Source organism: Durio zibethinus, chromosome 1, assembly GCF_047325235.1.
Source record: "Durio zibethinus cultivar Kanyao isolate XHJ-2024 chromosome 1, ASM4732523v1, whole genome shotgun sequence".
NCBI classification, from domain to species: Eukaryota; Viridiplantae; Streptophyta; class Magnoliopsida; order Malvales; family Malvaceae; genus Durio; species Durio zibethinus.
This window is the reverse complement of record NC_143162.1, coordinates 30,568,835-30,585,276: the sequence shown is the minus strand read 5'-3', so window position 1 is coordinate 30,585,276 and position 16,442 is coordinate 30,568,835. Positions and strand designations below refer to the sequence as shown.

Below are 16,442 nucleotides of genomic sequence, written 5' to 3'. Positions count from 1 at the left end.
TATCCTGGAGACGTATGTAGGTTTAATTGAATGACTTATGTATATATTCGGTTTGGCATTCGATCTTTTACAGATCCCTTAATGCTAAGCTGCCGTACCATACGACCATGACATCTTCTTCAAGCTATTCTGAAGCAATATTGCTTCTACTTCAAGGTATCAGACTGCATTTCTATCTCCATTCTGCACCTGCATGTCTATATTTCTTACAGGTCCATTAAACCACTTTCTTGCATCCAGAATCCACCAAAGCATCACCAATGCCAAAACTATACCCAGGGCAATCGGTGCATAGTTGAACGTTCTCCATTGGATAGGATAAAGAGTCGGTAGTAGAAAGGCTGAACAGGTATAGCATATCCACAAAAAGGCTACTAAGCAGACTGGCCTGCTTGATCTACCCAAGTAAAACGGTCCTGGTTTGAAATTCTTCTCATCCATCACCAGTCTAGCGAAGATTGGCACAGCGTAGCTACCAACCCATCCTATTGTACTGATAGATATAATAGCAGTGAATACTACATCAAGTTTCAAGATTGGTAGGCCGAGAATGATGCTGATTGCCGCACATAGCCAAACGGCATTTGTTGGAACCTTACGCTTTGGGTGAACTTTTCTCCAAATTTGTGAGAATGGGATCCCCCTATCCCTTGATAAGGCATATACCTAGAAGAAACCAAAATCACTATCTATTGATGCATGATATTATGGAAATGAGTAACTGAAAAAATGAGACTGGTAAAGCCTTCGTTGTTGTGGTCATCAAGGTTTGTAACTACAGAAGAGATGGAGTTTTTGGCAGTAAAGATAATTACAGTCCATTCGCAACTAAATTGATCAAGCATGCGACTCCCAAGAGGGAAGGTTTTGCTTACCACTCTGGCTGCACTGGTAGTCACCGAAAGTCCACAAAAGAAGAAAGATCCCCAAATAATGCAGAGAAAAACTACTGCTCCAGCAGAATTCTGAAACCTGCCATGGAATGCATCATAGATTATTTGTGCCGGAACAAGTGTCCCAGCTGTCTCATTATTCACATCATACAAATAGTTTGGATCCTGCAATAGAATCACACTTTGGAATATCAACTTAATAGTAATACTACCAAGAAATCCCAAAAAAAATAAAAAAGGTAACTCTGAAAACCATACCTTAATGCTGAATGTAAGAGCCAAATTATAAGCCCACCCAAATACCGATATGAGTCCAATGCTAGAAAGTATGGCAATAGGACCAGTTCTATCAGCCCCTTTGGTTTCTTCAGTCAAATGAGCTGCTGTGTCATAGCCATATAGGCAGTAGTTGCTAAGGAGTACAGAGAGAATCACTGCATAAGGTTTGCTTGCTATTCCAGTTGAATCAGGAGATGTTTCAAAATGAGTGAACACATAAGAAACTGGTTGTGTTGGTCGTGCCACCAGAGGAAGCATTACGATCACAACCAAGCCTCCAATCACCTGCATTTATTGCTACAATTTTATCAATGAAATTAAAATGCTTTTCCATGCTAAGTCTTCTGCATTTTTTTACAATGTAATGGTAATTCTGATGCAGAGAACAAACTACAAACCTGCCACCATATTGAGATTATATCAAGGATTGCGATGACCCGTAAAGAAAAGGTGTTGAGAACTGCCCATATGATTGTGAGGCACATATACATGCACAAGAAAACACTTCGAGAAGCAAAGTATCCTCCACCTTTGTTGGTTCCAGTAGACAGAAGAATGATAATCTGCAATGCCTGTGACCCTGAATAGGCCTTGTGTTCAATAAATGAATTAATGAATCAGAAACAACTCCATCTTCGGAATTGGAAGGTTCTACTCTGATGCATATTTATTTATTTATTTATTGCTCTTGCTCAATATTCAGGGATTTATGGTGAAGAATTCGTCCCCAAAACACATGCCAAGAAGATTGGAAAATTGTACCTGGGCGCCAATTCCAGAAATGAGACCAATAGCCTCCAGCCAAACGCAGCACCATGATGCAAATGGCCCCCATTTAGGTCCAGCCAAATGTGCAGCCCAAAAGTACAATGAACCAGTTGTCTGTTAGATGTTCAAAACCGTGTCATTTTCACTTGCCATGCACGTCTTAAAAATAGCAGTCTAAACTACTCCACATGATTTGAAAATATGTATATTTTGTAAATTTTTATCTTGCACAAAAGTCACTCAACTTTAAAGTTTAAATTTTTAGGTGATGTATTTATTGAGTTGTTGCTGTTAAAATGTTGAATCACTCTATAATTGTGTTATAGATGCTAGTTGCTAAAGATATTTGCTATTTTCTCAAGGAAACAAAAGCTAAAGGAAGAAAGCATGAGGAAAGTATATATTTACAGGGAAAGAAGAGCAGATCTCAGCCATTGCAATTCCAATAAACCAAGTGAAGAATGTGGTCACCACCCATCCCCATATCATGCTTGCAGGCCCTGCATACTTCAAGCTTGGGCCATACAAAGGTGTTCCAGTGAAAACTGCCATGCTTGAAAATGTTATTGCAAGTGTCTTGAACAAAGTCTGCCATGAGAAACAAATGAAAAAATAAATGCAAATATATAAAAACACTAGTCCAAACATCCCTGAAAAACCAGCATCATTGTTGGTTGACACCAAATGGAGTTTTGGGTACTCCCTAAACCAAATCAAATGACCAAGAAAAAAGAAAAAAAAAAAAAAAAACTTGGCATAAAGAAGTAATCAATATATCTAATAACCATTTCTCTTCTTAGTTCTTGTTTGTATCCAAGCTCGTTAAGACGCTTTTCTCCAGAATCCATTTCCAAGGTGGTATGGCTCACCGCAGCATTTTCATCTCTCAAATCCATGTTGAACATCTGCCAAAACTAGCTATAAAAAAGTGTTTTAGTTCAGGTGATGATATAAGGAAACAACCCAAGTCTATGTAAATAGCTCTGGGAGAACTTATTGTTTTGAATAAGTCATCATTTTCAAGTCCATCGGTAATCGTGAAGTCAACGAAGTAGAAAATCAATGCATCGGTGCAATTGCAGTGTGAAAGCTTCTGTTTGGTGCTGTTTGTTATAGGATCCCTGCAAAAGGAACTTTGTTGCTTATTTGACTCTTCAGTGATTGCGGCTTTGCTCTTTGTATTTATCTGTTTCTAAGTCCAAGTAATGACCAGAATAATCCAACAAAAGCATTTGAAAGTTTTGATCTTCACTTGTCCAAATACTATAAAATAATTAACCAAAGTTGGAATTTCCTTTGTCAGCTTGCCTTTTTATATACCTACTTCCAATAGATTGAAATGGCAGCTCCGGTCCTTTTGATCTTATTTATTGTTTATGATTGAGAGACGGATTCTAAATCCGCAAACAAATTCATTTGTTTTCAAGCTTCGTATTATGCAGACACGATATAAAAAATAACTAAATAAAAAAAATTAAAATTATAATAAAATTAAATAATATATTTTATGTTTAACATATTCACACGAATTATAATATAATAATTTTAATATTTTAATATATTTTTTAAAAAATAAATACAACACAGATACAAGAAGGACCGCTCTAATCATTAATTATCCTACCCTTATTTTTTATAATCTCATTATCAGACTTCGGTTCCACTGGGCTTAGATTGGGAGCATACTTGTCAGCTCTGAGTATTGAGCCTATTAATTGGGGCTTAAGCCTGGTTGTTTTTTAATCCTGCAACCCTTGTCAGTCTAGCGGCCACGAGTAAAAGGCTAACATGGCAATACATAATTTCTTGTTTTTTATTTTATTTTTTTCTCAAAGAGCAGATTTTCTTTCCATATCGATCAAGTGAGTCAAGATTAGGTCAGATAACCAAATTTTATTTTAATTTTTTAAACGTAAACATCTACTTCATGAATTAATTGGGTCATTATTGTTCAAGTTTGTATCACTATCATCATTCATAAGAGGAAAAACTTTACATACACTCTATTTTATTTGTGATTTTTTTATTTATATCTTTTATGAAAAATTTTTCTCACTTATAATTTTATTATTCACTTTTATTAATAGATGGATGTAACAACATTAAAAATCAAACAAATTTTAATAAAATTACAAAATTATCTTCTTTTTTTTTAATGTTGTTACTCTTTCTAATAACGAAAATGATTCATAAAATTATAAATGAGAAAAAAAATTTTATAAAAAAATGTAAGCAAAAAAGTTACATACCACACAAAGTATATGTGAAATTTACCCTTTATAATATTTGTTTTTTAAGTAACAAAATTTTACATATAATAATGAACAACGAATCAATGATCTATATATGTATGAGATATGGTATGAAAGTAGCCAATTAAATTGTTTAATTAGAGTGGGTAATTATTATTTGGTTATAAAACAGTAATTCATTTGGAATTGAACTTGAGATGCTATTACTAATTTAAGATGTTAGGAAAGTGATTATATAAACGAAAAAAAATTATACATTTGGATTTCAAATATCAATGCGTATAATTTTTTTTTAATTTTTAAATGATAATTTTTTATTTTAAAAAAAAGTATATATATATATATATATATATATATTCTATGAAAGCCGACTAAAATGAGACAATGTGTGAAAGAGATTAGTTGTCTTCGTTAATTAATAAGACATTATGTTAGTTATAAGTTAAATGGCTTGCTTGCTAGATTTCAAACATTATGCATGCACGATAATGATATTTGAATAAACATATTGTAGTTAGATTTCAAATTTTCAATTTCGTCCACATATTTCAAAAAAAAAAAAAAAACACCAATATTTTACTAGTTTTGAGAAAAATCGTTGCTTAAAAGAAATGTTTTTATATGTTTTGAATTCTCACATATTACAAGTCTAAGTCTTTTCGAGCTGACAATTTTCAAAAATTTTTTTTTTTAAAAAAAGAAAAGCTTCCTCTTTTTAGTCAAATACAAATGTTAATTGAATTAAGTTTGCAAAATTCCATCTTCATGAAAACATTAACATTAATGATAGCACCAAATTAATTAAATCCTGGCTGACTTTTCGGCATGTAATTTTCGAATTGCGGCATGGCTACGAAACCCTTAATCGGTTGTTGGGCAGTTAGAAAACCAATCGATTTTCATAATTTTTTCTACTGAATTTATTTATTTTATTATCACATTGGCCGGCACAATTTAGTTACCCTGTTGAACAATTTAATTAATCAATAGTCAATCACATATAATATATATATAAATATATGTACCTTACTTCCGTATATTTTTCTCATGTTTCTAATATTGTGCCATGTGGATACTGCTATATAAGCATCATTTAAGTTGTTTATCATGTCAGATATTATTTTTATTTTTATCATATAAATATCATTAATTTTTCATGCCAAATATTATCTTATTTGATTATAAATTAATGTACTTTAACTACTCATGAATGTAAATATTAATGAATTTATGATATTTATAAACTCAATTTATTGTGAATAAATATATTTTGTATTTCGTGTCATTTAAAATTAAATCTAGATTTATATTTATTATTAATTAATAATGAATTAAATCCAAATTAAATGAATCTAATATTCACGAACTTAATGTTCATAAATATTTAATATTTATGAATCTAATTAATTATAAATAAATATAATTTAATATCGATACCATCTCAAAGGTTTTTTTTTTCCTCCAAAAATTTATTGAATTTTGTTAACAAGTCTCAAGTCTTAGAGTGCATTTGGATGAAAAATTTTAAAATTTTGAAAAATTTGAAAAGAAGATATTATAAAATGCATTATTTTAAAATGTTAGCATTTGGAATTATTTTGTTTGAATAATTTTTTTAAAAAATTTAGTTCATCGGAATTTGATGTGATAAAAAATTATAAAAGAAGAATAATGATATTAAAAATAATATATGTATAAATCAAATATACAATTTGAATATCATTAGATTTATAAAAATATATAGATATTATTAATAAAATAAAAATATAAAAAATATATATATTAAAATTAAATAAGTTGATATTTTATTTTTTTGAATTTTATATTTTATGATGGGTCATATGTAGTAAAAAGATGGAAGATTTGGACCTTTGAAAACCTTAATTGAAATAAGATATCTCGTCCAAATGCCCCATCCAATATTATCAAAAGTTGTATAGTTTGTTGATAGAATATTGTGATGTATGTCTTATCAAAATATATGTTTTTAAAGTATTTTAAGTATCTTTTACAAAATACAAAGGTTTGAAATCATATGGTTTGCATCTATGTTGAAGAAATGATATTTGAAGTTGAAGGGATTCAAATGAAGAGAATTTGAATGATCAAATTTAAAAGCAATATGTCTGAAGATTTGTCTTTAATACCCAAATATCATGAGATGGACAATTCGTATGATTCATAAAATTCGAATGCCCTTGCTAAAAATTCAATAATATTACTATCCATCAAATATGATACTTCGTTCTAAAAATGGTGATTCTTCACTTAATTAAGATATATTTATTCATGAAAAATGTTTCTAGCACCAATTGAAGCTTATATTATAAATACTTCCATTAACATTCATTTTAACATACATTTACATTCAATCTCTCCAAATAAATTCATTGTTTCTCTCTCTCATTTTGCTGATTCATGGTTCAAATGTGTTCAAAAATTTCTTAATGTATATTGAATTTCTTCAATTTTAGGTATTGTATCCGAGGATAATTTTTTTCAAAAATTCATTTGCACCTAAATAGGGAAACTATTATCATTAGAAACCTTTTAAAAGTGTTTTAACTAAGTTTTTCTCTTCATATTAGATTTCACTAGTCATCCCCAAACCTAAATACAACATGTTGAACTTCCAATAATCAAAACTCAGTCTCTAACTACTTCGAATAAAAAAAATTTAAGAACATTTTTTAAGGAAGTGTTTGGTGTAAAAGATTATAATAGGATATGATAAAATAATATTATGAATAAGATTAAATTAAATAATATTATCTTATTTTATGTTTGATTTGCGCAAGTATTAGGAGAGAATAATTTATTTATTGATCAAAATTATCATTCCTCAAAGTTTATACAATTTGAATTATTAATATAATTTTTAAGAGTATAATTGAATTAAAAATAATTATTTCTACTTTAGAAAGTTTAAGTCATCTTATATCAAAATGATACTAATCATCCTTACAATTTTATCAATCTCTTTAGATACAAACTAAATATAATATAAAATAATTATCATCCATTCTTATCTACCGTCTTACATATTAAATATGACTAAATTTATTATATTAGGCAATATTTGTTTCAATATATTGAAATTTATCTCATTAAATTTATTCTACTACATTTAATATATAAATAATATTTAACTAATTTTAAAAAGTGTCATCATAGCATACGTTAGCAAAGCCCATATAAATTCTTTAATTAAATCGATTAAAAATAATTTTATTTAAATAAGAAGATATAATTTTTAAACAAGCTCAATTAAATTTAAAAAGTGGAAGACATATAAGACCAGAAAACCAAATCAATGTACAGACTCCCTAGACCATTTCTTTATCATGGAAACAAATGTTTTCTGATCAGAGACACCCATTAGTCAGCACCATGTGAAGTGAAAGAAGAGAGACTTTCTTTGATTTTAAGCTATGGAAAAAGGAATCACTATATATATAATATATATTACTCAATTATTAATATTAATAATTTAATTTTAACCCTAACCCTTAGTTCATGCAATTAATATTATTGCTCAATTCAATTCACACTTCTCCCAAAGCGCTTCCAATCCAAAAACAATGTCTTGGGGGAATGAATCTATGGCTGCCTCAAATTAAATATTAATATATAGTGATAATTACTACAATTATGATAATTTCTTATTTCATGCTATTATTGTTAGTTAATTAAATATGATATGAGGAGAAATTTTTTAAGCTGTTTTCTGTTGTTAGTTAAGAGAAGTTGCTTATTGTGTTCTTTTTGCATTCATTAGATTATTTAGGATTTTTTTTGCCAATTTATTAAATTAATTATTAGCTTAAGAAAACATTATCAAATGCGAGGACAGGAAGTGTTAAGCCCAAGAAGGGATCAAATCCATGTTCCTAACTCTTTAAAATGGTAATTTATGCACCCAAAGACAAGTTAAAGACTTATTATTTCTTTTTAATATATAAAAACATCATTAACTAATTTTATTTTCATAAAAATATTCTATATATTTAGTACCTTAAACCCTTTCAGCTTTAAATTCAGTAATCATGATGGGGAATCAATCCCTAACAATAACCTCAAGAATAATAAAAAAAATGCAACCTGCATTTTTATTTATCCCAAAGTTTTTCCATTTAATAAGATATATTACATGAAGCCCAAGCCAACAACTTCAACCTTATTATTTGCATGATAAAAGGATTAAAGAAAGAGATATTAGAAAACACAAAAATAATTAATTTTGAAATTAAAAGTGAATTTTGCAGATTGATTTGGTGTTTAATAGATTGGCCGAGAGGAGAAATGATAATATTATGGTAGCTGCTTCAGAGACTGGTGGACTGGGGGAAGAGTCTTTTTAGTTAGTTAGTACTTAGTACAAGTTGTACCTTTTTTTAATTATGGTGATTTAGATTTTGTAATTGCAAATTAAGTTGACATTTGACCAACAAACCCATGTTCCATCTCTACTTAATTACCAATACTCACAATTTATTAATTAAATTTTAAAGTCATGGTCACGGGTTGAATTATTTGTCTTCAATATTAATTAATTAACTCCAGCTTAATTACAACAACCTTAATATATATTATTATGAATTAACCTTTGAAGTTCTCGAACCAAAAATATTTATGCAAATCTCAGTCTAACGTTATAAACGAAGTCCAAGTGACAACTTCATTAATTCTCTTATTATTACTAAGAAATTAAGCTTTTCTTTGTAAAAATAATCAAATTATGCATACAAAAGGCAGTGAAATAATGTAGTATAGGTAAAGCTTAGAGGTCGAGAACAACGAGTAAGAATCATGCAGCGTGGCGCATGATGCAGCAGTAATTGTGTATCGTAAGATCCAAAAGATGCCAATTAGGCATCAAATCTTGAGAGTTTGATCAATGTATTAATATTTGACAAATGCTTATTTTTAGAGAGAGAGAGAGAGAGGTACTAACAAGTATAGCAATGAAATAATTAAATTTATGATGCTAATTTCTTCTTCAGACGCCCTTAGCCTGTCTTCTCAGAGCTGTACACTAACATTCGGACATTTTTGGAATCAAGATCAGAAAATGGCCAACTATTCATGCAGTGGAGAAGCTTCAATTACAGATCAATCCTCTACCCTACAAAAAATATACCACCAATTAATGCCAACTTAACTCCATATATCGTTATTACTTAACTATAATTAAGTAAATATTAGTGTATTTTGTACATTTTATTTTCTAAAATCCTTGTAAATGAGCACAAACTTTAATAGAAGTAATGGATCGATAGTTGTAATTAATTTTACCATTGTAGTAATTAATGTCGTCATGATCCAAAATTCAAGTTTCTGAGCATAGGCCTTATGTTACATAATAAATTTAATTTTAGAAAAAAGTATAGGTGAATTTATACAAGCCTTGGAAAGCATAGAAAGTGAATGTTAAAGATATATAATAAAGATTTTGATATTTAAAGATTGACTTTAGCTTTCAGGATTGAAAGGTTGATTATTAAATTATATATCCCCAAACCTTCCCCAATTAAGAATAAAGATAAAAAGACAGAAAAAAGAAAGTAAGAAAGGGAAAGCTTGTTTGAATATAATGCAATGGAGTTGACAAAGCATTATTAAATAAAGGGGTTGATGATAGCTTTGTTTATAATATAATATAGTCTTCAGCTTTGCCTTCCTTAACCCTTAAACTATGGCTACATGTATAACAGTGCAGCATGTTCTTGTGTAGGAGGTGAGAGATGGCAATGGGGGCTACAGCCTACAAGATCAAGGGGAGGAGTCAAAACATTATACATCAAGGCAAATGGTGAGTAGTCGGCAAAGATTTAAATTACAAGTAAAAAAAAGAAGAAAAAGAAAACTTCATCGTCTAAGTAATTTATGATGAGAAAGAAAGAGAACATATTGCACATGAATGACACTTGAGCAAGCCACCTGGCCTTGATTATTTGAATTTTAAACTCCAAATATTATATGCATTTGACAAATGCATCGACGTTTGGTGAAAATAACACATTGTATTTAATTATTATGATTACGAGATCAATAATTGAATATTTGAATTCAATTCAATCTATTACATTGAAATTTGAAGGACGACTAGTAACACGAATTTTGTTGATTATATATTAATGATAATAAAAGAGTTTAATCATAAGAAATGGTTAGGCATATTAAAGTTTTATTAGTAATATTATTACCCATGAGAGAAAGTATGGTTTGAGTTGGATTAGCAGTAGGCATTGACCTTGTTTTTATAAATGATTGTGTCACCGTCCCACACCTCACCCCGACGGCTATTTCGAGAAACAAGAAAGAAAGAGATTTCAACAAAAAGGGGTTGACAAATCCAACATGGAGGGAAACTTGCTTTTGCTTTGCTATAAATAGGGCCAACCCTCTTCCTTGTTAACCACCAAACTAAAAACTTGGCTCAGCATTCCCTGCTTTAAGCACCACTCTCTTTTCCTCCATTTTCCCACTACGTTCGTTACTTTTCACTTTTTCAATGGCAATTCCGGTGATTGATTTCTCTAAGCTCAATGGTGAGGAGAGGGCCAAGACACTGGCTCAGATTGCAAATGCATGCGAGGAATTGGGATTCTTTCAGGTGCCCTTTTCTTATCATTAACCACATATATAGGAAATAATGGTATTTGGTTTAGTATATCTCTATATATGCAAATTCTTAAGGTGTGTAATCCTATTTGTTGCAGCTGGTGAACCATGGGATTTCAGAGGAGCTGTTGGAGAGAGTGAAGAAGGTTTCATCCGAGTTCTATAAGCTGGAAAGGGAAGAAAATTTCAAGAACTCAAAGCTGGTGAATTTGCTGAATGAGACTGGTGAAAAGTTGGAGAATGTGGACTGGGAGGATGTCATTATCCTCTTGGATGACAATGAGTGGCCATCTGAAACACCAGGATTCCAGTAAGCAATATTGTTCTATCATTTCTTAACTCATTAAATGCTTGCTTATGACTGGATATAACATTCTAACTTGTTGACGTTATCATGGTAGGGAAACCATGAAGGAATACAGATTTGAGTTGAAGAAATTGGGTGAGAAGGTCATGGAAGTAATGGATGAAAACTTAGGCTTACCAAAGGGATACATCAAGAATGCATTCAATGATGGAGAAGGCGAGAATGCCTTCTTTGGCACCAAGGTGAGCCACTACCCACCATGCCCTCACCCTGAGAGAGTGAATGGTCTTCGAGCTCACACTGATGCAGGCGGTGTGATCTTACTCTTCCAAGATGACAAGGTAGGAGGCCTTCAAGTCCTGAAAGATGGGCAATGGATTGATGTCCAGCCCTTGCCAAATACCATTGTCATCAACACTGGTGATCAGATAGAGGTCCTGAGCAATGGCCGATACAAGAGCGCTTGGCACCGTATTTTGAGTTCCACTGATGGCAACAGGAGATCAATTGCTTCATTTTATAATCCATCCCTTAAGGCCACCATTGCTCCTGCACCACAGCTGCTGGAGAAAACAAACCAAGAAGTGGAACAAACTTATCCCAAGTTTGTTTTTGGTGACTACATGTCTATTTATGTTCAGCAAAAGTTCCTCCCTAAAGAACCAAGGTTCCAAGCTGTAAGGGCCATGTAACAGCAAGAAGGTAAGAAGCTAAAACATTAAAATGATGTGTTTTTTATTTATTTTTTTTGGTTACCTTTTAGTTTCTCTTCTTGTTATATGGCTCTTTGTATAATTAAGTCATGCCTAAAGAGGAAGCCCTTTCTTTCCTTAAAAATAAAATTGGAGGGAAGGATAGAGAGCTCCAAGTGAGTTTACTATATGACTAGGATGTTTGCTTTAGGAGTTTGGACTGTTTCTGGGTGATGAACATGATGGGATGCTCATGGCTCTGTAAATTAGAATCATATGTATTTTATGAATTCAGTCTTTATTTGAAGAAAAAGCTTTCCTGTTTGACTTCTTATTATTTAATTTTCACAATTATTTCAGAGAAAATAGATGCAACCACAGACATTCATCTCACAGCACATAGAAAAGACGATCAAAGAGTTTCTGTTTTCTTTCTAATTTATTATGTAACTGAGATGCAAGTTCCAGTTCGTACAGAGGAAAGAGGACCAAAATTTATCAGTCTAATCTCAGATTTTCTAGCTAGATTATAAAAAATGGAAAAGAAAATGACAATCTATGGCGTATTGTGAGGTGGATGGTTTTCACTTTTCAGTGCATGAAATCTATGCTCCAGAAAATTTATCAAGCTGCAATATGACCAGGAAATCTATGTCCAACCAGAGGCACCAACCGACAGATTAATTGCTCTTAGCCATGTCTATATTCTTTTACTAGCATAACTGCACCAGGCTGAAAGCCGTATCCCAAATCTCCTTGGTTCATAGTTAACTAGGCAGAAGTAATGGAAGGTGATCAAAATGAAAAAGAGGAACTGAAGGGTAGTTTCTGTAAGTTTGGGTAGCTCCATCTTTTTTATCCTTGGTAAAGTACCAAAAGGTAAGAGCCCTATCAAACATGCAACAATTCCAGTCAATAACAAAGTCATCTTATAATACGTCAGGCATCATGCTCTGCATGGACAATTGAAATAGTTTCAACATCAAGGAACTGTCATAACGGTCTTGCGACCGTCTAAAACATAAAATTTTGGAAAATCCAATAAAATAAAGAGAGCCATCATATTTTTTTTATTATGTGTGATTAGTTATCGAAAGTGTTTTTTTTTTAATAAAATAATAAAATAAGTTTAAAGTTTATCAAAAAAATAATATTGATTTATGAAAACAAGATTGAATTCGAGAGAGAGTTCGTATCACATAGGAAAAAGAAAGCCTTTAGAAGACACCAAGGTTGTGTTCGACCCTAATCTTCTCCCCTACTCTCTTGTTGTAGGGCTTTGCCTCCCTTAAAATACCAAAAAAAAAAAAATTAATACTCTCACAGAGCCCATAAATCAATACCAATTAATCTTGTCTTATCTTCGAGGTTGGATAAAATGATTTTGACTTTAAATTTAATAATAATTTCCTTTATTAGAAACAAAAAAGAAAATCAATTTTATTAGTCCTTTATTTAGGAATATTACAAAAATCTTTAGTTTAAAGAATTACTTAAAATCCTCCAATATCTAGACAGAATTTAAAGATAATTTTTTTCACTTAAAATTTATTATAACATTTCATAAAACTGAAAATAGCATTCTTTGTAAAAGATAATTTTCAGTAACTCTCCAACATTTAGGCAGAATGCTAAAAATTATTTCTCTCAAAATATTATTTTTGTTTTGTTTTATACTTCCACATTTTAAATTATTTTTTAAAATAAAACATTTTTATTCGAAAAAATTAGTGATGATAATATTAGCTAACAAACAATAATTAAAGGCATAAATATACAAAACAAGCGTAAACAATAATAAATAAATGCATATATACTAATGAATGCAATGCATAATGATGAAATGCAAATTTGATATCGAGTTTTTAGATATAATAAGATCACCCTGACTTCTCAACATCTAGACAGAATTTAGATGTAACTATTTATATTTGAGGTCTAAATTTTTATTTTTTTGTTTAATCTTATTATTATTTTGGGTTAAGGAATTGTATGAAAAATTTAACAAAATAAAATTTCTTAAATACCTCATCTTTTAGGCGGCATTTAGGAACAAACTATTTCATGAGATTTTCATACAAATCCTTAAAATTTTGTGATGGTTTTGAGGTTTTGAATTTTAAAGTTTTGAGATTTTAAGATTTAGTGTTTTAGGGTTTCAAGATTTTGGATTTTAAGGTTTTGAAGTTTTAAGGTTAAGGTTTTAGGATTTTGAGGGCTTAAAGTTTCGAGATTTTAGGATTTAGAATTTAGGGTCACGAGGTTTTAGAGTTCCGAAGTTTTAGGATTTCGAAGAATTTTTTTTATTATTATTTTCTTATGAGAAAAATTAAAATTATCAATAGCCCAAACTTCCTTAATTATCTCTATCTAACATTTAGACGAACTTTCAAAACAAGTTTGGTTTTTGTAATTCTTATTTTTCTTTAACAGTTTTTATATTTATGCAAAATGAAACAAATAAATTATGTAAATGAAGACTAAAAATTAGAACAACCCATTTAATCATTTATATATATATATTATTCCTGTTTACTTATTATCATTTTCTTTCTAAAAATTAAAAATGAAATAAATTTTATTAGTTATTTAATTTACTTATGAAATTTTTTACTTTATATTTTTAAATTTTAATTTAATTTAACTTAACTAACTTTTTTGTTGTTTTTAATTCTTTAATTTTTCAATATCTAAGCGAAATTATTTTTAAAAAAAAACACACAATTTTGAATTCTCCTCAACATCTATATAGAGTTTTCAATATTATTTTTTCATTTAAAATATTATTTTAAATTATTAAAAAAAAAAAACACACACACAATTTTGAATTCTCCTCAACATCTATACAAAGTTTTCAATATTATTTTTTCATTTAAAATGTCATTTTATATTGTTTCCATAAAAATATTTTTTCTGGAGAAAATCATTTTTAAAATCATAAAATTACTACCATTCACTTTTTACTTAATGTTCATTTTTATTTTACTAATCATCCATAAGCAAATTAATTTGCAAAAAAATGTATTTTCAATTTTATTATTGACTACAATCACTATTATTATTATTTTTCAAAAATGCTAAAACAATGTTTACAAACATAAATAATAATCAAGGGCTTAAGAAAATAAATAAATAAAAGAGAAAGAATATACCTTAAAAGGAGCTTTTAAAATTGGACCGAAAACACCAACAAAGGGGTCAAGCTGGCAGCCCAACTCCAAGAGGCAGGTCAAACTGGGTTTGGGTCAAGGGAAAAGGAAAACCGCGAAAAGTCGGGATGGGTCTTGTGGGCACGGGCTGCTAGGGTCTTGGGTTGGGTTTGACCCAGTCAACCCTCTCTCCATTTTTTTTTCTAAACGCTATAAATAACCATTTTTTTTAAAAGCTATATCTTTTCCTTTTTTTTCTACAAAAAAAAATCCATATTCTTCCCAAAAAAAAAAGCCAAGAGACTACCCAAGCCTCTGGCCAGTGGTCGGACCGCCGCTCGCCGACAGCTGACATTCTTAGACTTTCCAATTTGAGCCCCGAGCTCCTTTTTGTCTCCTCATCACGAATCCAACGTTCATTTTTCACAAATCAACCTTCACGTTTCTAGATCTAAGCCAAAACCCAAAACTTCAAACCGCTAAAAATCACAATCCCACCGTCTGATCCTTCTGATCTTTTAATATGTTGTTCCTCCCTCTTCGATCTTTGTTTTCACCGATCCCGATTGTCCAAAAGTCGCAGGCAGTCGGGAGCCACCTCATGCCGTTGTTGTTTACATCACCGTTGCTTACAACGCCACTTACAATCCAAAAACCATCTCTTTCTCTCTTGATTCTCCCTCTCCAACCAAGACGCAAAGCCTTGCTAAAAAAACCCTTCTTCAACCGAAACTCTCTTTGGGTTTTTTTTTTTTTTGGTTTATTACTGCTGGGTTCCTCCCTAATCCAGTGAGGACTCGTTTTTCTTTTTTTTTTTTGGTTTTTTGCTTTGAGAAATTTGGAACAGATGGTAAAAAGGTTTTTTACTGGTTTTTTTTATTTTTGTTGGATGGAGGCTTGTCATGGGCAGTTTAGGTGTGGGATTTTTTTGTTTTTGATGGTGGTGTAATATGGTTTGTGGAGAATGGGGTGGCCGGATCTGTTGAAAGCTGGTTTGGTTAAGATAATTCTGACGAGGTATGGGCTAGTGGGCAATCACGGTGGAAGCAGTGGTGTTCGGTCTTTTTGGTGGTGGGTCAAGGGTTGTCTTGGCTATAAGCAGAGTCGAAAATTTTTGTTTCCTCTGTGTGAAAATTTTTTTTGTTTGGTGTTTTTTTTCCCATGGTGTGTGTGTTGTGGGTTTTATTCCCCAAATCCAGAATCAGAGTCCTTCCACGCCTCTGAGAAAGTTTAATTGTGGTTTTTGGAGTATTCTTACACTGGACAGCAGTGGCTTCTGCATTTGGGATAGTGGAGCTTACTAAATCGGTGCTAGGATCCAAGGGTGAATTTATGGGTGACAAACAGAGTTAAAAGTGGGCATGCAACTGAAAAAATCTAGAGAAAACTATTTGCCATGTGACCGAGATTTTTTTCTTTTTGGTAATTTTTTATTAATCCAAATTGAGTATAGGCCTTAAGTTAGAATTGGACTTCAA

General features: G+C 30.9%; 2 protein-coding genes and 1 long non-coding RNA gene across 4 annotated transcripts; 1 reads left to right on the top strand and 2 right to left on the bottom strand.

The window, feature by feature from the left end:
* Window positions 1-9: 9 nt before the first annotated feature.
* LOC111312264 (amino-acid permease BAT1 homolog) lies at window positions 10-2,944 on the bottom strand. Of its 2 annotated transcripts, none has more exons than XM_022912382.2 (7): window positions 2,726-2,938; window positions 2,349-2,528; window positions 1,935-2,054; window positions 1,571-1,762; window positions 1,152-1,457; window positions 876-1,058; window positions 10-666 (listed from the first exon to the last, which is right to left on the bottom strand). In XM_022912382.2, the coding sequence occupies exons 1-7, from the start codon at window positions 2,843-2,845 to the stop codon at window positions 160-162; spliced, it is 1,608 nt and encodes a 535-aa protein (XP_022768117.2). In that variant the 5' UTR covers window positions 2,846-2,938; the 3' UTR covers window positions 10-159. The 2 variants fall into 2 exon arrangements, with proteins under 2 accessions (XP_022768117.2, XP_089620731.1); XM_089764605.1 differs by having other exon boundaries at window positions 494-666; window positions 876-972; window positions 2,726-2,944.
* Window positions 2,945-10,365: 7,421 nt separating this feature from the next.
* LOC111312261 (1-aminocyclopropane-1-carboxylate oxidase 5-like) lies at window positions 10,366-12,142 on the top strand. Its single transcript, XM_022912366.2, has 3 exons — window positions 10,366-10,808; window positions 10,915-11,126; window positions 11,218-12,142. Exons 1-3 carry the CDS (start codon window positions 10,707-10,709, stop codon window positions 11,813-11,815), a joined length of 912 nt encoding a protein of 303 aa, XP_022768101.1. The 5' UTR covers window positions 10,366-10,706; the 3' UTR covers window positions 11,816-12,142.
* Window positions 12,143-12,222: 80 nt separating this feature from the next.
* Window positions 12,223-16,399, bottom strand: LOC149520529 (uncharacterized). Its single transcript, XR_016343980.1, has 2 exons — window positions 14,968-16,399; window positions 12,223-12,703 (listed from the first exon to the last, which is right to left on the bottom strand). It is a non-coding gene; the product is annotated as an uncharacterized LOC149520529 (long non-coding RNA).
* Window positions 16,400-16,442: the final 43 nt, after the last annotated feature.

Excerpts from the sequence above, each read along its gene's own strand:
- LOC111312261 (XM_022912366.2), top strand. The coding sequence starts at position 10,707 with ATGGCAATTCCGGTGATTGATTTCTCTAAGCTCAATGGTGAGGAGAGG. Across the intron at positions 10,809-10,914 it reads AGGAATTGGGATTCTTTCAG|CTGGTGAACCATGGGATTTC; the intron begins GTGCCCTTTTCT and ends TATTTGTTGCAG. Across the intron at positions 11,127-11,217 it reads TCTGAAACACCAGGATTCCA|GGAAACCATGAAGGAATACA; the intron begins GTAAGCAATATT and ends TTATCATGGTAG.
- LOC111312264 (XM_022912382.2), bottom strand. The coding sequence starts at position 2,845 with ATGTTCAACATGGATTTGAGAGATGAAAATGCTGCGGTGAGCCATACC. Across the intron at positions 2,055-2,348 it reads AGATCTGCTCTTCTTTCCCT|ACAACTGGTTCATTGTACTT; the intron begins GTAAATATATAC and ends AACATCTAACAG. Across the intron at positions 1,763-1,934 it reads TTTCTGGAATTGGCGCCCAG|GCCTATTCAGGGTCACAGGC; the intron begins GTACAATTTTCC and ends ATTGAACACAAG.